The sequence below is a fragment of the Neomonachus schauinslandi genome, chromosome X (assembly GCF_002201575.2).
Source record: "Neomonachus schauinslandi chromosome X, ASM220157v2, whole genome shotgun sequence".
NCBI classification, from domain to species: domain Eukaryota; kingdom Metazoa; phylum Chordata; class Mammalia; order Carnivora; family Phocidae; genus Neomonachus; species Neomonachus schauinslandi.
The window spans coordinates 26,313,220-26,334,641 of record NC_058419.1 but is presented as its reverse complement, the minus strand read 5'-3'; the positions used below and the strand labels follow the sequence as shown (position 1 = coordinate 26,334,641).

The following is a 21,422-nucleotide window of genomic DNA, read 5'->3' as shown; positions in this document are numbered from 1 at the left end:
TTATTTGAGAGAGAGAGAGAGCAAGTGAGAGCTAGCATGAGCAGGAGCCTGATGCAGGGCTTGATCGTGGTACTCTGGGATCATGACCCTAGCGGAAGGCAGACGCTAACCGACTGAGCCACCCAGGTGTCCCAGACATAGATTGAATTTTTGTTCCTCAATCAGCACTCCTGAATCTTGGCCAAGAAAGTAGGAAAAATCAGTATTTGCTCAGGATCAGGATTGCTCAAGATGACGAGGAAGAGTAGCAAAGGAGACTTGGCCCGTGTTGGTTTCTCACGGACTTTTCTGATTGTGTAGGAGCCTCCTGGTTGTGCTCAGGAGTGCCTGCACACTGATAGTACTGGTAGTTTCTGTGTTTTGGTCTCAGAGCTTCTGGTTCTTTCATTCTCTGTCAGCATGTTTCTGCCCCACATGAAGGCCATGTACACCTTGCCTCTATCGTCAACCCGTCTGGGGACTAATTAAGCTAAGTCATCCCTGGCGGCCCCTGGGAAACCTGCAAGAACGGAAGCCTTAGCAAGCATTCCTGTCTGTGGGCCCCAGTCGGCCTTGGGTAGTACAACCGAGATCTTGCAAGGACCTTCTTCCAGTTGGCCTCCCCTCCCCCTCTGAACCCTGTGTTGGGGGTGGGGTGCGGAGGGTGGGGGCAGGGAGGGGGATTGAACCTTGTGGCAATAACCAAGCTTCTAAATTGCTGAGCTGGTTTTAATTGAAGTGTGAGAAGGAGGTTTGAAGGCAGATAGACAACATCCTGTTGTTCGGGCGCTCCTCTCTCTTTTTCTGCACATCTGGCTGAACTGGGAGTCAGGTGGCTGACTTGGGGCCCGGTTGCCGCAGCAGGGGCATCTGACTTCCACCGGCCCACGCCTCAGCGGCCCACGAGTCCACCAGGCCATGGACGCGGTGGCTGTGTACCACGGCAAAATCAGCCGGGAGACGGGCGAGAAGCTTCTGCTGGCCACGGGGCTGGATGGCAGCTATTTGCTGAGAGACAGCGAGAGCGTCCCGGGCGTGTACTGCCTGTGTGTGCTGTGAGTACGTCGCGGTGGCTGCGGGCACCGGGCCCGCTGGCCAGACCGCACCGGCCGGGGCTGCGGGCGGCGGCGGGCGACGTCGGGGCCTCCAACACTGCTCCTGCGACCTCCCCAAGGCCTTCCGCAGGTCCAGCCTAGGGGCGTCGCGGACCGAGCTTCGGGGTAGGCCCTTCATGGGGGTTTCACTCCCAGGGCCTTCCCGCTCCAGAAAGGCCTCCCCGGGGCCTTTTGTGGCAGCTGCGGAGAGTGCCCTTTGGGGTGGGGAGACGAGGCCTAGAATCTACCTTTGCTCTGAGGAAGATCCAGGCTCCCCACCTTCCGTTTTGACCTCTAGTGGAGGCCAGCGAGGTGGAGCCCTGGGATGGTGGACTGGCCAAAATTGGGGCCACTGACTCCTGAGAAAAGGAAAGGCGTCTCTGCCTTTCCAGATCTCTTTAAATGGAATTGGAGGTGTCCTCCCAAGGGAAACCATCACGTTCTGGGAGAGCAAGAGGAATCCATTACTTTAAGAATGCAATGCCAGTTAAGTCGGGGTGCTGAGAGGGGGATATTTGGAAGTAAGACTGCCTCTCTGGATCTGCTTACTTCGCTTCTTTTGGAGGAGCTGTGTGTGGGGGCTGGGGGTTTCAGAAGTAGGACCCTTCTTTTTTTTAAATTTAATTTTATTATGTTATGTTAATCACCATACATCATTAGTTTTTGATGTAGTGTTCCATGATTCATTGTTTTCATATAACACCCAGTGCTCCATTCAATACGTGCCCATCACCGGGCTAACCCATCCCCCACTGCCCTCCCCTCTAAAACCCTCAGTTTGTTTCTCAGAGTCCATGGTCTCTCATGGTTCATCTCCCCCTCCGATTTCCACCCCCCTTCATTTTTCCCTTCCTACTATCTTCTTTTTTTTAACATGTATTATTTGTTTCAGAGGTACAGGTCTGTGATTCAACAGTCTTACACAATTCACAGCGCTCACCATAGCACATACCCTCCCCAATGTCTATCACTCAGCCACCCCATCCCTCCCAACCCCCCACCACTCCAGCAACCCTCAGTTTGTTTCCTGAGATTAAGAATTCCTCCTATCAGTGAGATCATATGATACTTGAGAAGTAGGATCCTTCTTGATAAAAAGCTAGGACTGACAGTAGTGGTAAAGGGCATGAAGGGAAAACACCCCTGTTATGATTCAGCTTTGCCCTTTACCTAGGCATGCCTTAGTCTAACGCCCATTTTGAATCAGATCCACCTTCATCTTTGCTCCAGGGCTTCAGAATCAGGAGATCTGAGACCTAATCCTGTGCCAGTCTGATGGTAGACTTGTGACCTTGGCAAGTTAACCTCTCGGTCCTTCAGTTTTCTTGTCCATAAAATGGGTATAATAATGCGACCTACCTCATAGGAGAGTGAGGGGCAAATGCAATAATGCAGGTAAAGAATTTAACACTGGACCGGACACATCATAAATGCTCAGTAAATGTAAGCTATTGTTATTATTATTGTATCTGTCTTCAGTCGAGTTCTTTTGGTACTCATGGGGCATTTCTAAGGAAGGACCTAACTTGATCACTTTTTGTTACACATGAAACACCTGCACTACGTAGTAGGCTCTAGTCAGAAACAAAATGAAGGAAAATGCTTGGTAGTAATTCTGATACCTAATGATACACTGCAAGATTGTGAAATACTTTCTGGGTCAGTGAAGAAGATCATACTGAGGCCATTATTAGATGATTTTCGTTGTTTATTGTTTTTTTTTTTTTTTTTTACATGGTCAAGCCATGTTGGTGACAACTCTCAGGCCATGCTAAATACATTTATTATAAAGGCTTCAAGAGAAATATGTGGAAGCAGTTGAATCTCTTGGGCTCACATCTTTTTTTTTTCTTTTTGAAGTACAGTTGACATACAATGTTATATTGGCTTTAGGTGTACGACATAGTGATTTGACAATTCTACGCATTACAAAATGCTCAGCACGATAAGTGTGGTCACCATCTGTCACCATACAAAGTTATTACAGTATTGTTGACTATATCCCCTATGCTGTACTTTTCATATCTATGACTTATTTTATAACTAGAAATTTGTACCTCTTAATCCTCTTCACCTATTTTGCCCATCCCCCCCATCCCTCTCCCCTCTGGTGACCACCAGTTTGTTCTCTGTATTTAAGAGTATTTTTGTTTGTTTTATTTTTTAGATTCTGCATATAAATGAAATCATATGGTATTTGACTTTCTCTGACTTATTTCACTTAGCATTATACTCTTTAGCTCCATCCATGTCATTGCAAATGGCAAGATTTCAATCTTTTTATGGCTGAGTAATATTCCATTGTATATATTATACCACATCTTCTTTATCCATTCATCTGCTGATGGACACTTGGGTTGCTTCCATATCTTGCCTATTGTAAATAATGCTGCAATAAACATAGGGGTGCATATGCTTTTTTGAATTAGTGTTTTTGTTTTCTTTGGGTAAATACCCAGTAGTGGAATTACTGGATCATGGTATTTCTATTCCAGTTTTTTTGAGGAACCTCCATATTGTTTTCCATAGTAGTCACACCAATTTACATTCTTACCAGAAGTGCGGAAAGGTTCACTTTTCTCCACATCCTTGCCGACACTTGTTATTTATTATCTTTTTGATACTAGTCTTAGGCTCAGACCCTTATGATTTGCTTACATTATTGTTTTTCCCAATTGGAAACTGGGGAAGGTCAGTGAAAGCCATCTAGTATTCTGCGGCTCTTTTCTTATCAGAAGAATGTGGAAGAATGAGTGGGCAAGCGAAAGGGGCTTCTTTAGAGAAGGTGACAAAGGAGGTAATGAGCCCCTTAACCTAGCGGTAAAAAAGAAGCCTGGGCAGGGGAGTAAGATGAGACAGTGTGTGGCAAGATGCACCTAAAGACTCAGCCACATTGGCCCCTTTGTTTTTTCTCAAACCTGCCAACTGTGCGCTCTCCTCCTAGGATCTTTACACTTTGTTACTTCTGCCTCGTGCCTCAGAGACCACTTCCTTGACCACCCTATCTAAATTAAGTAGCTTCTCCCTGTGCCTGTTATACTCTATGACTTTATTTTTCTTCAAGGAGCTTTAAACTAGCTGACATCTGCTTGTTTACTTATGTATTGCTGTTTTCTTCAGCAAAAATGGAAACTCACTGAAGGCAGGGACATTGTCTTCTGCACCAGGAACACAACCTAGCACATAATAGCCATTATGAGGCACGTTATGAGGTACATAATAGGCACTCAATAAATATTTTTGAATTAGCAAATGGATTGCCAAGGCAAATACCCTTCTTTACTGCAGAGAGCTTTGGACTGATAATCAGGCCAGGGTGTGGACTCTGGGGAGGTCATTCAGCTTCTCTGGGTCTTGATTTCCATACACGTTAAATAGGAATTGTAAGGTGTGCCTACCTTTTGCATAAGATCGCTATTGGAAAAATATGCAAAAGAAAAGGACAACTTTTAGCCTTTTGCCTATGTAGGCCAGGACCACATAAGGAATTAACTTAGGCAGAGTGGGAAATTCTCAAACATGTAAGTTTTTACCCAAAGTGAATCTTGCATAAATGCAGTTTTTATGACTCTCAGTTCTCCATGCAAACTTCCTTATGAAGTCGTGGAATTCGGTAGGCAAACTGGGAGTCTCCTAGCATGTCTTTTGATGGGCACACTGGGGCCTCAAAGTCTTAGATCATGATTGCCAGGCTGTGCTACAGAGGAAAGACACAAGGATACATTGTCTTTCATGATAGTTTCTTACTCTTTTTGAGCCAAGGGTCCCTTTTGATAAACATAAAAATTTCATGCCCCCATTTTAGTACTATGCTGTAGTAACAAAAATCAAATTTTATTTTGAAATAAACAACGTACTCATTTCAAACCAAAACTTGTGTGCTCATGATATGCAGTAGAAATAACAATGTAAATGGTGTCATATACACACGAACAAGATATAGCTAACAAACGTGAATTGACTATAGAATTCACTCAGAGTAGTTTCTCATTCTATCTCTCGTTTTCTCCCATTGTCCAAGAAGGTTTGGTTGATCTTTAGTTTCTGTAATTTTATGGCAGAAATAATACATTATGTGTGCTTTCAAACTTTATTTTAAACTCTATTTTCAAACTATGCTTGCTCCTTTCCCTGGTTCTGAGCCCCCAATCATGGCCTTTAGATACGGCCTTTTCCTCTGTTCAGTTTTGGAAAATTGAATCTCATAAAGCACTAAAGAAATTTTCCATTTACAGAATTTCTCACCTTCCTTTAAAGTGAGTTTTCCCTTCAGTTATTTTCAGTACATAAATGCAGATTTTTGTATAATGAGTCTATTAAAAATAGTTCCTAATACCTATTCTTCTTATAGAAAACTTGAAAAATGTAAGTAATGGAAATGAGGGAAATCATCTATAGTTTTAAAACCTAAAGACAATTATTGTTGAAAATTAAGGGAATTTTCTTCCATATTTTAATGAAATAAATTGCTTTCTAAACACACAAGTGCTCTTACAATATCATATTCTACTGCATTTTCCACTTAACATGAAAAAAACCCATTCATATATATTTTAAGACATCATTTTTAATGGCTGCATGATAGCTCAGCCAGTGATTGTACTCTATTTTTCTTAACCTGTCATCATTTTTAGACATTTGAATCATTCCATTTTTCTTTGCTGTTACAAATGTCATCATGATTCATATTTTAGTCCATAAAGATTTCCTTGTATTTATATTATTTCCTTATAATGAATTTCAAGATATGCAATATCCAGGTCAGAAAACATTAACAGCTTAGGATTCTTGATATATACATGATCATCAAATATTTTTCCTAAATGGTTATGCCAGTTTACATATATGTTCAACAGTAATGCATGAGTGTCCATTTCACTATGCCCTCCCTAGAAATGGGTATATTGTTAACAAAAATTCTCCTTGAAATTTGGTGTCTCACTCTTTATTTCATATTTCTTTGATTAGTGAGTGTCTTTTATATGGTTGGTAAGCTATTATACCTCCTTGTTCATAAATTGGCTCTTTGTGTGCTTTGCCATTTAACCATTTGGATCTTACTATTTTTCTTAACACATTATGAATTTTTATATACTAATCCTTGATCTGTTGCAAGTATCTTTTCTCAGTTTGGTGTTTGCCGTTACTTTTCTCTGATACACAAAAAATAACATTTTTAGTAGTCAAACTGTCACTCATTTTCTTTGTGCTTAATTTCTTCCTTTGCTTCCCAGCTTAGAAAGTTCTTTCTCCTGCAGAGATGTCATACCACTTCACTTCAGTTTTTGTTTTCAATTTATGGTTTGGTTAGTTTACATTTAACTCTTTAATTCCATTTGGGATTTCATTTTGATGTGGAGAAAAGATCTAATTTGATTTTGTTTCAAAGTAGCTAACAATTGTCCTAATATAATTTATAAATAGAACTTCCATTCCCCATTGATTTCCTAGCCTACTTTAACATATGTTAAACTCTAACATATAGCAGTTATTATTTCCCACCTATTTGGCTCAACTGATCTATTTATTCTTGTAATTCTAGCACTGTAGTATGATAATGTTTAATACATTTAAATAATTATTTGCTATTCTTTTTTTCCCCAAAGATTTATTTTATTTATTTATTTTTTAAAGATTTTATTAATTTATTTGACAGAGAGAGACACAGTGAGAGAGGGAACAAAGCAGGAGGAGTGGGAGAGGGAGAAGCAGGCTCCCCTCTTAGCAGGGAGCCTGATGTGAGGCTCGATCCCATCAAAAAACCTGATACATCTCTCCATTTATTAATTTTTCAAATTTGGGCGCCTGGGTGGCTCAGTTGGTTAAGCGACTGCCTTCGGCTCAGGTCATGATCCTGGAGTCCCGGGATCGAGTCCCATATAGGGCTCCTTGCTCAGCAGGGGGTCTGCTTCTCCCTCTGACCCTCCCCCCTCTCATGTGCTCTCTCTCTCTCATTCTCTCTCTCAAATAAATAAATAAAATCTTTAAAAAAAATTTTTTTAAAATTTATATCCATCAATAAAGTTTTGTAGTTTTCTTCCTATAGATATTGCACATTTTTTGTTAAGTTTATTTCTAGTCATTGTGTGTATGAATGTACGTGTCAATTTTTTTTGTTTCTATTGAAAATGGAATTTTCTTTTTCTACCATAATTTTCTGTTGCTTAAGAAAGCTACCGACTTAACATTTTTCTTGTATTCATCCTGTGTACTAAATGCTCTTATTAATGCAAATAGTTTTATTTTATTTTATTTTAGTGTAGTTTAGTTTATTCTTTTTGGTTTTCTATGTATATTAGGTTTCTTCTCACTAAGTTACACTTGAACTCTGACATTTCTTCCCTTCTCACCCTCAATGTAGACAGCCATTGGGAAAGTCCTCCATGCCCACTGGGGTAGTTTGATGGTGAGAGGAGGAAAACCAATTTAAAATATTTAAAATAATTAGTTTGCAGAAATAGTTTACTTCCATAATTAGCATCCTTCTGTACATCTCTGACTTTGTTACCTATCTGATGGAAGATTTAGAAGCTGAAGTGCTGTTACATTCTTTAGCTGCAAGGACGCATAGTGAAGTCATTTGACATATATGTCTTTAGATAAAAAGATAATTGTCTTTTTGTCCTTTGAGATTTAAGGGATGACTGGGAATAAAGTGCCTATGAAACCACTGAGCTGGAGAAATGGGGGAAAGAGCAGTGACGAAATAAAATTCCAGTTTATCAGTTGTAATAGATGGAAACATTGTAGCCAAGAACTCAAAAGAATGAGAAATTATGACTTAGTTTACAGTTAGTTTTTTATTACTATTGGATATATGTGTTGGTGCCGCATTTGTCTTCATGATAATTTAGGTCACCAGAATTATTTTGGATTTTCTGAGTACAATCCATTAGTGGCAGAGCAAGCCTGAAAGCCAGCCTAGGATTAAAGTTGCATCACATAAACCACCAAATGTACAATTCACAGACCAGTAAATCAAGTGCTGATTCTGGTTGACAATGTGAAATTAAAGTTGCAAGATTAATCTGAGGATGTCATTTGCCTAAGTGAAGGGGAAGTCTGGGTTAATCTTTTTTGGGTTCTCCTCAACTGGCTTCTTTTCTTCAGCCCCTTCTTTCCCTCTCCCCCTCAGTGGACACTTCCAGCCCTGAGGCCAAGCAGACTTCCTCCCTTTTTGAGAACTGTGCTTTTGGAATCACCTTAAGACCAATTTATTAATTCACTCCATCCCAACTTGACCCTAAACTAGCTATTTTATCTCGGGCAAGTTACTTAAACTTTTGGTATCTCAGGTTCCTTATCTGTGAAAAGGGAAATGATGATAAGAATAGTATTTCCCTCATAGGGTTAGTAATTCTCAGAGGATTATTACATGAGTTAATGTTTATAAAGCAAACATGTAGTAGGTATAGTTAATATAAATAAAAGATCTACAAATAATTGCAATACAAAGTCAGAGCATCATAGGACTACATAAATAAAATGTGCTGTGGCAGTTCAGGGGAAGAAGAGGTTACATTTATTGTCATGACTCATCGAAACTGGTTTTACATAGTTTTCCCATCAGACTTGAAGCTGAATGACTTGATATATCAGTTTTGTAAATTCAAGTTCAGTCTGAAAAAAGGAAGATTGTGCCATAGGAAATTCAGAAATCTCTTGACTCAGAGTATAGTCTCAATAATGATGGCTTTGTATATGGTATATTCGTCTGGGTTTAAAAGTTCTGAAATATTTGTTAAAAAATCAGTCACATTTTAATTGTGCCTTGAATTTTGCTCATAGCTTTGGTTTGTATAGACATAGACCGTATGGGCACTAGCATGCTTTATTTGCAGTGTCATGAAGAATCAGAGGTAACTAAACTTTTTCTTTTGTGTAGTCCTTGAAGTGGTATAAAAAAAAGAGTTGTGGTTTTGTTAGTTCTAAACCAAGATTTGTCCCTAACACTGACCCCTTGAGAAAATAAGAAGTAAGTCAAGGTTGCTTTCTTCTCGTTCATTTCTAACCAGAGTACTTTTTTAAGGGTTGGGACAGCTTTTGAAAAAATGAAGGCAAATTTTAATATTAGCAGGGCCCGAATCAACACATGCTTTGTAGTCATTAAAATGCAAAATATTAGTTAAAATTCATGTCAATAACAATAACAACAACAATAGCAATAAAAAGCCTCGACTGTTTTCTACTAATTATTCATTTTCTAGATTTTTTTTTTCATGATAAATTTTAAATTCCAGGACAATCAACAAGTCTGACAAAAGATTTGGTGGAGGAAGGAATTTTAAAATTACAGAGCATTCTTGGTTTGTCTGTATTAATGGAAGGAGTCAGAGAAAAGATAATCCTAAAAGGGATGCAAGAGTTTTTAAACATAGGGACGCCTGGGTGGCTCAGTCGGTTAAGCGTCTGCCTTTGGCTCAGGTCATGATCCCAGAGTCCTGGGATTGAGTCCCGCATCGGGCTCCCTGCTCCGCGGGGAGCCTGCTTCTCCCTCTGCCTCTGTCTCTCATGAATAAATAAATAAAATCTTAAAAAAAAAAAAGAGTTTTTAAACATAAATTAGATTTTTCTGGTTTGTGACTTAGACTAGATTTGTAAAGCACCAAATTGTAATTTTGCTTCTTTTTCTTTAAAAAAATGTTAGTAGTCACTTATGTAACTTTATAGGAAAAATTAATATATGAGGATGCATTTATATTAGTTTAAATTTGCTTCTAGTTTGTATATATACAGATATGGTTCTGAATAGTTGTAGTCAGGGTGATGTCTCCGTGTGTCCACTCCTTTCATGTACCATATTTTATATTAACATAACCCATGTGCTTAATTTAACATTTTTTGAAAAACATAAGAGGACTCTAATAGCTTTGCACTTCAGTATAATTTTGAATGGTTCTTTCTGCTACCATTTTCTTATTTTGAATAACATACCTTATTTGGGGGTACTTAGGTTAATTCTCTTTTTTCCCACCCTTAAAATAGAAGTACTATGAAACTCTTTATGATATTGCTTTGTCCTTTGATTCCTTGGAGTGTAATGAAGATAAGCAAGGTCATTCATTAGGTCAAAAATATGCATGGTATTATGGCTCTTTTTACAACTCTATTCCCAATTTATTTCCTAGAACAGTGGCTTTTCAGTGGATGGGGAGAGACTATGTGTAGTTTGAAAAAACATACTCAAAATTTAGTTGAATTTTATATTTTAAAATTATTATTTCATAACTCAAGCTACAGAAAACAAAACATGAAATTTTGTTGGAGAAGAGGAAGTACATGGTTCAGAAACACTGCTCAATGAAGACTGAAACAATTGAAAAAGCTTCAGCTTGTATTTATTTTTTTCCTTAAAAACTTTTATTTAGGGGTGCCTGGGTGGCTCAGTCGTTAAGCGTCTGCCTTCGGCTCAGGTCATGATCCCAGGGTGCTGGGATCGAGCCCCACATCGGGCTCCCTGCTCCGCGGGAAGCCTGCTTCTCCCTCTCCCACTCCCCCTGCCTGTATTCCCTCTCTCGCTCTGTCTCTCTCTGTCAAATAAATAAATAAAATCTTTAAAAAAACAAAAAAAACAAAAAAACCCCTTTTATTTATTTTGAAATTAAAAATGTTTTTACTGAAGTATAGTTAACATGCAGTGTTAGATTAGTTTCAGGTGTACAGTATAATGATTCAACAGTTCTATACATTACTCAGTGCTCCTTACGATAAGCGTACTCTTAATTCCGAAAACAGAGACTGAGTGACTACGGAGGAGGTGGCACAGAAGTGCCCTAGGTGAGTGCAAGAACCTAGCTTGACTTTGCAGAAATTGCCATCAAGAATCCCAATAAGGTGTGGGCATTCTTTTTGCATTTTAATCAGTCCACCTGTAACTGTAACGTTCTTACAAATCACCCGGAGATCTTGTTAAAATACCGATTCTGATTCAGTGGTTCTCGGGCAAGGCCTGAGACCCTGCATTTCTAAGAAGTTCCCAGGTGATGCTGATGTTATTACCCTGGCAATGTAATTTGGATGGCCCCTTTTTGGATCTCTTGCATCTATGACCATAGGGTAACGAGAATTGAGTACAGGGGATTCTCGGTCAGTGACTTCAGTGACTTGAAAGTGGAAGAGATGAACTACTGGTTTATTTGAGGGGTGAAGCGATTCTGCTCATTCAGAAATCTGAGGGGCGGGGGAGTAGGAAATTGTTAATATTAGATGGGTTAATCACAAGAAGTTTTAGGTGCCACTGACACCAGGTTGTTCAGAGACTGAGGGAGGTAAGGGCTTTTGAAGTGGTACTCAGGTTCCTGCTGCTTAACTGAAAGTGAGATAAGATCAGATTCGTTAGGAAACAATTTTCAAAACAGACTCATTTATTTTGACTAAATGAGGCTGAATGATAGTAGGGAGATAGATTCTTTGTATTTTTAGAGACTCGCTGTTTTAGAAAGTGAAAACTGGTTGCTTACGATTTTGCTTGCATCGTCGCTGAGATTTTAAATAATGCATTTCCACATCACCTTTAATGATACTGAATTGCTGCCATTAATCGCTTCCCAGAGGGAAATTGGAACGAAGGACCTATGCTATTTCTCTGCTTCTATCTCCATTTTGCTATGTGACTTTAAGAAAATCACTTAAAGCTTTAGGTTTTGAGTTCCCATGGTGAAAAATGGAAATCAAAGCCCTCACCTTGTTCCCTGTAGAGTACTTTCTGTAATCAGTGGGCTTTGAGGTAGATTTTGTTGCTTAAAAAAATAAGACTTTAACAATGTAATATTATATATTTATTTAGCATATTATATATGCACATATCAAGCTATTTTATGTATGATCTAAATATGCTGGCAAACCTTCATAACAAAAATGAAACATTTCCTATAATCACACCAGCAATTAAATTGAATTTTTTTGGTTTCACAAATTGAATGAACCTGATCATAGTGTTTCAGATGTATTTTTTTGTCCTTTAGATAATCAGTACTGATGGATATTGATTAAAGATTCAGTAATTTAATGCACATTTTTAAAAAGATTTATTTATTCATTTGAGAGAGAGAGTGCACGCACACGCATGCAAGTGGGGGCAGGGGCAGAAGGAGAGGGAGAGAGAGAGGGAGAGAGAGAATCTCCAGCAGACTCCCCGCTGAACACAGAGCCCAACGCAGGGCTCAATCCCATGACCCCAAGATCATGACATGAACTGAAACCAAGAGTTGGACACCCAACTGATTGAGCCACCCAGGTGCCCCTACTCCACATATTTAAAGACTTTGAGTTCTAGTATATGTGCTGCCGAAGCGAGCACTAAAGACTTTGAGTTCTAAAGGGAATTGATGGTAAGTGAGGTCAATTACTTGAGGATGACCCTCTGTTTGGAATGCTTTAGAATCATCTGTTCTTTAAAGTTTAAATACATTTGTTTTTACCAAAGTTTAACATGTATTCTAACCAAAGATCTATAGTGACCTAAACTTGCACCTAAGAAAAACAATCAGAAAATGTCTAAAATAAAACTGTGTTGATCCAGAGAATCTGATCCATACTCCTATTCATAATTTGAAATAATTCAGAACAAAGTTTACCCTACTTTTCTATGAAGTAAAAGTTTCTTAGGCAGATTATAATCTACATCCATTATAGTATGGGGACCAAGAGCTAGGGCTCTAGAGTTAAACAGGCCTGATTCAAATCCCATCTTTGTTGCTTGATCTCTAGTGTGGTTCTCGTTACTTAGCTTCTCAAAGTCTCAGTTTCCTCATCTATAAGATTAATTTTACAATATAAAGCTCACAGGATTGTCGTGGGGTCCAAAAGAGATAATAATGCATGTGCTATGGACTGAATCGTGTCCTCATCAAATTCCTATGTTGAAGCCCTAACCCACATTGCGGCTGCATTTGGAGATAGGCCTTTGGAATATAGTTAAGGTTAAATGAGGCCGTAAGGGTGGGGCTCTAATCCAATAGGATGGGTAGCCTTATAAGAAGAAGAGAGAGAGTCTCTCTCCATGCACACACAAGGAAGAGGTCATGTGAGCTCACAGCAAGATGGTGGCTGCCTACGAGCCAAGAGAAGAGGCCTCAGAATGAAAGCTATGTCGCTGGCACCTTGATCTTGGACTTCCAGCCTCCAGAACTGTGAGAAAATAAATTTCTTTTGTTTAAGCCACCTGCTCTGTGGTATTTTGCTGTGGCAGCCAAAGCAAACTAATACAGCATCTAAAACTCTTGGCATCAATTACAGTTGTACAAGTATGCTTACACACTGAGTGATGGTGGAGAATGTTAACCCCAAAGGACAAGCTGCTTTCAAGTACTTTAGCAGGAGTCTTTTCTGAAAAATTTTATTTATTTTTGAGAGAGTAAGAGAGAGAGAGAGAGAGAGAGAGCAAGCGGGGGGAGGAACAGAGCTGCGCAGAGCCAGGCTCCGGACTTAATCCCATGACCCCAAGATCATGACCTAAACTGAAACCAAGAGTTGGATGCTTAAACAACTGAACCACCCAGGTGCCCCAGGAATTTTTTTAGTTCAAATTTCTATTCTTACTATATTATACTGTAAAGTAACTATAATAGTAATATTATAGAAATATAGTATTATATTTATTATATTTATAATTAATATTATTATTTCTATTAAGTGGACCTGATAGTACCTTTTCCCAGTAAAATATTTTTCACCTAAAGGCTCTATATGTACTTAAAAGTAATATGACCACACTTTGGGGACACCTGGGTGGCTCAGTCAGTTAAGCGTCTGCCTTCAGCTCAGGTCGTGATCCCAGGGCCCTGGGATCCAGCCCCGCAATGGGCTCCCTGCTTAGCGGGGAGCCTGCTTCTCCCTCTGCCTGCCACTCCCCCTGCTTGTGCACTCTCTCTCTCTCTGACAAATAAATAAAATCTTTAAAAAAATGACTACACTTTCTTCAGTCTATTTAATAAACCATGATTTTTACTAATTACAACACATCTCTAGTTTCTTTCTGTCCAGTCTCTCAACTAGACAAATCCTTAGGATTTGTCCCTTTAAAAAAGGGAAAAGATAAAGAAGGCTCTCTAAAAACTGTGATTAGCCAGATATAATATGCAAGCAAGTTAGATCCCCCAGGTTTTTCTTCCTGTGAATGCAGTGGTGCCATATATGTGTGTCCCAATTATGTAACATTTATGTGGAATAGTTAAGCTCAAATTTAGAGCATCTGTTGTTCTTTTGGATTGTTTCAGTAATTGAAGTTTATTCTTTCACAGGTATCAAGGTTACATTTATACATACCGAGTGTCCCAGACAGAAACAGGTTCTTGGAGTGCTGAGGTATAGCTTTTTTATTATTTTTTGCTTCTGGGGGTATCAGGGAGGTGTTTGAAATTTAAGCTGGTTTTATAAAAGAGTTGTCAAATCCTACTTTCCCCAAATATTCATCAGATTCAAATCACTAAAGCTCCAACCCAAAATTGTTCATGGGTCTTAAGAAGGCTTTAGAGAATTTTTGTCCCAGTTCTGTTTAGCCACCATTGTATAGAATGGTCTCACTTTGGGGAAAATATAAAAAAGTTGAAGGATTGTGTCAAACTTTTAGTGCCTATGCAAAATTTTAGAAAGCATATACAAAATGTGTATTATGGTTAAATAAGCAATTATTTACCAAATGATACCAATATGAGCATTGGATCAATGGTGGATTAAACAACATGACTCCTGTTTTCTAAGAGCCTCTATCTAATACCCCTGGGGAGATACAACATGAATTCAAGAGCGATGTGAGAGCTCAGAGTTTGTCGTCAGGTAGATCTGGGTTCCAGGTCTGGAACCCCCTCCTCCCTGACAGGTCTGTGAACTTGGGCAGGTTACTTAACTTATCCCTGAACAAATTTCTTCATCTGTAAAATGAGCCTAAAAATAGTGCCTTGCTCATAGCGTACATTTTGAAGATTAAATGGGATAATGCTTATAAAAGAAAGCTCTTAGCTACAGGACCTGGTACATAGTAAGCCCTCAAAAATGTGAACTCACCCAAACTGCTGGACAATATGATTGTATGTAGTCAATTGCTATGTTATCTAGCATAGGAGTTCAAAGAAGGGAAGATTTTCCAAGGATTAGTAATCAAGATTGCTCTTTGTGTGGAGGCAGACTCCTAGCTGGGCCATGTGTGAAAGACAAGGGTAGGCAGAATAAAATTAGAGGGAACATTGCAGTGGTTTTAAAGGTACGCTCTCCAAAATTCTAAAGTTCTTCCAACTGGGTGCCATGGGGCAGCCGGGAGTGGGGGTCAGAGGGAGAGGGGGACAAAAGTGGATATGCTTTTGGGTGCCCAATTCATCTTTGATCCGAAAGGTTCACCTTTGTTTTGCTTATCAGCTGGGGCTCGGATAGGATTTCATTAGAAAAATGGGCTCTGATGGCTTTGAAAACATTTGAAAGTCACTATACCGTTGCAAGTAATGCCCACAGAGCGAATTTATTTCCATGTACCAGGGTAGGATATCACATCTTACCAATGTAGAGGTCTCTACAACTGAAACCTTTGACCTCAAATGCTTTCTCAGATTTCTGACTCTTTAAAAACAGCCTGTCTTTATAATGAAAGCACTTTATTATGAGGTGTTTGAAAACATAAATGCAAATATCAACCTCTGTTAATAACTCAGTCTATGCGCTTATTGAAATACTAAAGTCTAGACTTAAAAAAAATTTAAATAGCTCTAACCTTTACAAATTCATCAGTAAACTAGAAAGCCCAAGTTGCAGACTACAGATGTTTTTAAACTACAGAGATGAATTAGGGCAAGTTTTCAAACATGTTGTTTATATCATAAATAAATAATTCATTAATAATAATTAATAATAATTAATTACTTTATAATTATCACAGATAATTAATACTGTGATACTAATTAGAGGCAAAGCAGTAACATTTCTAATCAAAACGATTTACACCCGTTTATATTTTAAAATTCTCTGCAGCACTGCAGAGATGATTGAATCAGAAATTAAATTTCATTTATCATGAAGAATAGTTGTTTGTGATATATACATATATATTTGTATATACTTTGATTAGAAATAGGCTTTCTCCCTAGAGAAGTAGCCTTCGGCTGCTGAAGAATATTCTTTATGGAAAGGGCCTTAAATTATTAGGGTTTAGCTAATCTTGTCTTTAAATTTGTTTTCTTCTATTTCAAGTATAATATCATATGCGGATTGTTACATGCTTGTGATCATGTTAAGGAAGAAAGGGCTTATTGAACATAAATGTCCTTTCATCCTGTTGTCTGGCCTGACCCCATATTGTAATTATCTGCACCAAGAGAGCAGAAGATTGGCATGTTTTCTCCAAAGGGAAAACAGTTTTTAAAAAATGCCTTAGATTTATTTTTGAAATGCATATTGCATTTTTTCTATCTACTAAATTTGCTTTCTTAGTTATGTTTTTTTGTTAAGGGAATATTAAACTAGTGTGTGTTCTCAGAGCTCATATCACCTGACTGGAAGAAATTTCTCCAGAGCATATTGAAGACCAGCTGTGATCCAAAACATGTTTCCATGGATAACTAAGAGATGGCAGTATGGGAAATGTGCAAATTTGAACAATACCTGAGTTCAGTGACAGAATGGGAGTTGTCAGTGGTACGATTCTTGTGGTAAATGTATTTTCAAAATTGGTCAAATGACAGATATTTATACTGCTTTTTGGAACAGTGCTTTAGTTTGCCACACAGCAGGAAAAATCAATGAAATTTTAACTCTGGAACCCCCGAATTATGAAAGACAAATATTATGTGAATATCTACTTTTAGATAGACTTTTAGGTTTTATCATTGCCTAGTGTATTAACTTATCTCATGAGACTCAGGCTAAAATTTTGCTAAATTGTGAATTTAGAGAATTCTATACACAGTCAACTGTCATTTATTGATATATGCATTGTCATCAGTATATTGTAAAAAAAAAATGTACTAGGGTGCCTGGGTGGCTCAGTTGGTTAAACGTCTGCCTTCGGCTCAGGTCATGATCCCAGGGTCCTGGGATCGAGCCCCGCGTCGGGCTCCTCAGTGGAGAGCCTGCTTCTCCCTCTTCCTCTGCCACTCTCCCTGCTTGCGCTGTCATGCTCTCACTCTCATTCTATCTCAAATAAATAAATAAAATCTTAAAAAAAAAAAAGTACTAAGCTCCCCCTGTGGACTTCAGTGCCTTTGGGCTTTTCTGGATATTTGATCATCAGTAGATCAGTAGATGCTAAATAACTTTACTTATTAACCTAAGCAAAACACTGTAAGTTAGGATAGTCATTTGCCAGCGAAACATTGTATCCCATGTTCAAATTGTACATCCAGTGCTATTATTCCTTTCTGTTAATGTGGATAATCAAGTGTTAACTGCATGTTAAGTCCCCATAAAAAAGATGTTTCTGTTGATAAATGGTTTTACAAGCCACAAGAACAGCTAAAAAGATGTGTGGTTTGAAATCTTTCCACACTGGGGGAGTGTACAGTTTCTCTTCTGGTTGGTGACTCTAACTTCTCTAGAAACTGTTTGATCTTACCCTCTCTGTTGGTGAACTCATTGTGGGTATTGGCCTGAACAACAAAAGACTGGGTGCTGGGATCTAGAGCCAGTTCTGCTTCTGATTATCTGTGTGACCCTGGGCAAGCTGAATTATCCCTTTGTATTTCCGTTTCTTTTTTTTTTTTTTAAGTAGGCTTCACGCCCAGCGTGGAGCCCAGTGCGGAGCTTGAACTCACAGCCCTAAGATCAAGACCTGAGCTGAGATCCAGAGTCGGTCGCTCAACTGACTGAGCCACATAGGCACCCCTGTATTTCCATTTTCTTATCTGTCAAATGGGAATAAGCAAATCAGCAAATCACTGCCAATTTGTGAGGAAATAGTGGAGGCAAATGACGGGAAAGTGCCTGGAATTGAAAAAGTACTGTGAGGAAGATATAAGGAGGTATTTTGTGCCTATGACCTGCCCATGCCATTTAGAGATTCTGTCTTGGAGCCAAAGAACTGTTTGGAGCCCTGTAAGAATGGCCATGGTATTTTGGATGAGGTCTCAAGTCGAGTTCTGGGAAGGTTTTTTTTTTTTTTAAAGATTTAGTTCTTTATTTTAGAGGGGGGTGGGGAGGGGCAGAGGGAGAGGGGGAGAGAGAGAGAATCTCAAGCAGACTCCCTGCTGAGCACAGAGCCCAGTGCAGGGATCGATGCTGGTTTCGATCCCCATGGCCCTGAGATGCTGACCTGAGCTGAAACCAAGAGTCCGCCGTTCAACTGACTGGGCCACCCAGGTGCCCCCAGTTCTGGGAAGGTGTTTTGACCATAGGGGTGGAGCTGAGAGAGAGAGAGTGTTCTACATCTACTGAGGCTCTGGACTCTGTGAGCCTCCCAGTAGACACTAATTTAAAGCTAAAAAGAACTTTTTCAGTGCTTTCAAAAAAAAAAAAAAATACTTGCCCCAATGTAGGAAATGACTGTGAGTTACTATGGACAGCGTGCTGTCTTCAGCTTTTCGTCTAGTTGGCTGAAGTTTGCTCGCCAGCCTTCATGTTTTCTCATTAAATGCTAACAAACAAACAGCTCCCACCTCAAGAATCTTCCAGATGGAATAGCTGAAAAACAGCTTTCAAAAAAAACCTAGTCATTGTTCAATTGCTTATAGCAATACTATTTTATTTTATGTAAAATGACAGTTTTGAGCTGATGCCTAAAGCTGGGCTCATAAGCTTTTGCAGGAAATTGTTATTTTCAGCAGTGCCTTTGCAACAGAATTGATGTCAGGAAAGGAATACATTTTAATAGTCACTTGCAAATAATGATCTCTTAAAAGCAAACAAACAAATAAATAAAGGTGACCTTATATAGTCTTTCATTTTCGTGTCATAGAGAAAACCTTGTCACGGTGAGGTGTTGGCAGAGAGCAATTTTGGGGAGGATAGGGAAGTTTCCTGAGGAGGAAAAAATTCAATATGAAGGATGAGGCAGTACGTATGGTGAGGGGAGAGTCTGGGGACTAACTAGCTATGTGTTGTGTGTATCATAACGGTCAATTTTTAATTTCCTGTGTAGCATTTTTATTGTGGAATGATGACTGGGAGGCTAGGTTGCTGTTGTTGGTTTGTTTTTTCAGTCTTTTTATTAATGACCTGTACGATCTGTGTTTTTTCTGTGTTTAACTGCATCTTCTCTGTTGGTGCATTCATTGTGGGTAATGGCCTGTATACCCTTAGAGGCTCGGGATGTGTGATGGGTAGCAGGCAGGAAGGGCAGGAGCTTGTACAAACTAATACCACCCTTGGGAGAACTGAAATGACAGCTCATTAGCTCCTCTTGCAGGGAAGTTCAGCCAACCAAAGTAAGCTCTGCTAGAAATGTTGTTTTTCCTTCTTCCTTATGTTTTCAAATATTTGAACAAGTTATACAAATGTTACCGATCTAAGCCTCCCTCACACATTTTGTAGGCCTATTTATATCATTCGGAGGTAGGTGAATAATTTGCTTGGCCTTTTATTTTCCAGACAGCACCTGGGGTTCATAAAAGATTTTTCCGGAAAATAAAAAATCTCATTTCAGCATTTCAGAAGCCAGATCAAGGTATTGTAATACCTCTGCAGTATCCAGTTGAGAAGAAGTGCTCAGTTAGAAGTGCACAAGGTACTACAGGTATGGTTCACTGTCAATTTTCGACAGGGCTTGGCAGCTCGGGGTTATGAGTCAACCTGTTCATAAATATAAAGTTATGGGAAGTTCCGTAAGCAACACGCAGTGGGGAGGTAGGTGTTGCCAGCCAGTCGAGTGAGGGGGGACTATTCACAGGTTATGATTTCAATAGGCTCCACTGTAAACTTTTAATAAAACTCCGGGAAAATATAAAGAATTCGATGAGCCCACAACATTTAAACCCCTCTTTTCCGTCTTGTTCTCCGCCGTGTCCCTTTTGTCAACACCAAAGTACCATTTCACTTCACTAATTTAGACACAAAACGTTTGAAGGATGGGATAGTTCCGACAACACCTGGGCCGTCCTTCACCTTTGCTTAGTAAACGATACTTTCTTTCCCTTTAGGGAAGGAAAGGCTAATGTTAGCGTGGCCCACGTGATCCTCATTTCTGAATTTGTGGTGCTTGAATTAATGACATTTTATTGGAGCGAAGGAAACTAAATTAGTACATGCTATTATGCTACAGGCACACGTTGTCCCATCTCCTGAGCGAAGCTATTTTAGTGTATGTATCAAGCTGATGACAGAATACTGGTCAATATCTGCAGCTATGTGATTGTCTATTCATCTACTGAAAGGGGTTAATCACTTGTTTGGAGTAAGAGGCTATGCCTTGATTGAAACAATAAATATTTATGATTAGAAAAATGAGTTGTTATGTCCCTTTTTGACAGGGACCCAGGCTGAGGCATAAACTGACAATTAGACTTAAGTGCTGAATTAAATTAATGAGTAGTTAGCCTTTATAATAGAGATATAAATAGAACTCCAATTTACAAATTACACAATTACAAACTGTTCCTTTCTGCTCCGTATTCCATTCTTTATAACTCAGTTTTAAGTACCGGTTGCTTGAGCTGTATCACCGGGTTATATCTTTGTGAGCTTTATGCCGTTGGAAATTTTATGATTATAAGTTCGAGTTAACCTGCAATTTTAATAGCTTGTAAGTTTATCTTTTCTTGATTTTCGTGATTATTTTTCTTTAGGGAGAAGAGAAGATCCTGATGTCTTCCTGAAAGCACCATGAAGAAAAATCAAATACCTTGTACTTTATTTTCTATAATTTAAATCTATGCTAAGTCTTATATATTGTAGATAATACAGTTCAGTGAGCTACAAATGTATTTCTAAAACCATCATAGTCCCGTAATGGAAGTCTCTAGCATGATGTAAAAGCTGAAATGGACTTTGCCGGTAATGAGGCGCTTTGAAATGAGGTTATTTTCAGTGTTATTTACAAATGGGAAACGATTTAAAACATAATGGTACTTTGGAAAAGATTAATGTCAATTCTTGCCAAATATAAATAAAAATAATCCTCAGTTTTTTTCTCAAAATCACCATTTTTTAGTGAAATATTATTTGACAGCTACTGATTTTAAAATGTCTTGCTTGATTAGATGGCAGGAAGCCGGTTCGTGTCCCTCGTCTTTGTCATTAGGTATTACGCTCTCCACTGGCTATGGTGGTGTAGGGTCTTTGGGGATTTATGAAGTTGTGCACTGTGTGTTAAGACAAGTACTGGATAAAGAGGGAAGAATTTCTGTTTAATTCTAAAAGCAACCTTTTCGCCTAGTGTCCTGAAGTTGGATAGCAGAATCCACAGACCAATCTGGAGTTTAAAAATCCCGTAAT

At 38.9% G+C, this 21,422-nt stretch overlaps 1 protein-coding gene across 2 annotated transcripts; it reads left to right on the top strand.

The window, feature by feature from the left end:
• Positions 1 to 897: 897 nt before the first annotated feature.
• Positions 898 to 20,892, top strand: SH2D1A (SH2 domain containing 1A). 2 transcript variants are annotated; one of them, XM_021685987.1, is made up of 4 exons: positions 898 to 1,034; positions 14,315 to 14,378; positions 19,581 to 19,716; positions 20,774 to 20,892. In XM_021685987.1, the coding sequence occupies exons 1-4, from the start codon at positions 898 to 900 to the stop codon at positions 20,812 to 20,814; spliced, it is 378 nt and encodes a 125-aa protein (XP_021541662.1). In that variant the 3' UTR covers positions 20,815 to 20,892. The 2 variants fall into 2 exon arrangements, with proteins under 2 accessions (XP_021541662.1, XP_021541655.1); XM_021685980.1 differs by having other exon boundaries at positions 19,581 to 19,725.
• The last annotated feature ends 530 nt before the right edge of the window (positions 20,893 to 21,422 follow it).

What these genes read in the sequence shown, in the direction of transcription:
- SH2D1A (XM_021685980.1), top strand. Translation starts at nt 898, where the DNA reads ATGGACGCGGTGGCTGTGTACCACGGCAAAATCAGCCGGGAGACGGGC. An exon ending in GTGTACTGCCTGTGTGTGCT is followed by an intron (nt 1,035 to 14,314) that starts GTGAGTACGTCG and finishes ATTCTTTCACAG; the next exon opens with GTATCAAGGTTACATTTATA. An exon ending in AAGTGCACAAGGTACTACAG is followed by an intron (nt 19,726 to 20,773) that starts GTATGGTTCACT and finishes ATTTTTCTTTAG; the next exon opens with GGAGAAGAGAAGATCCTGAT.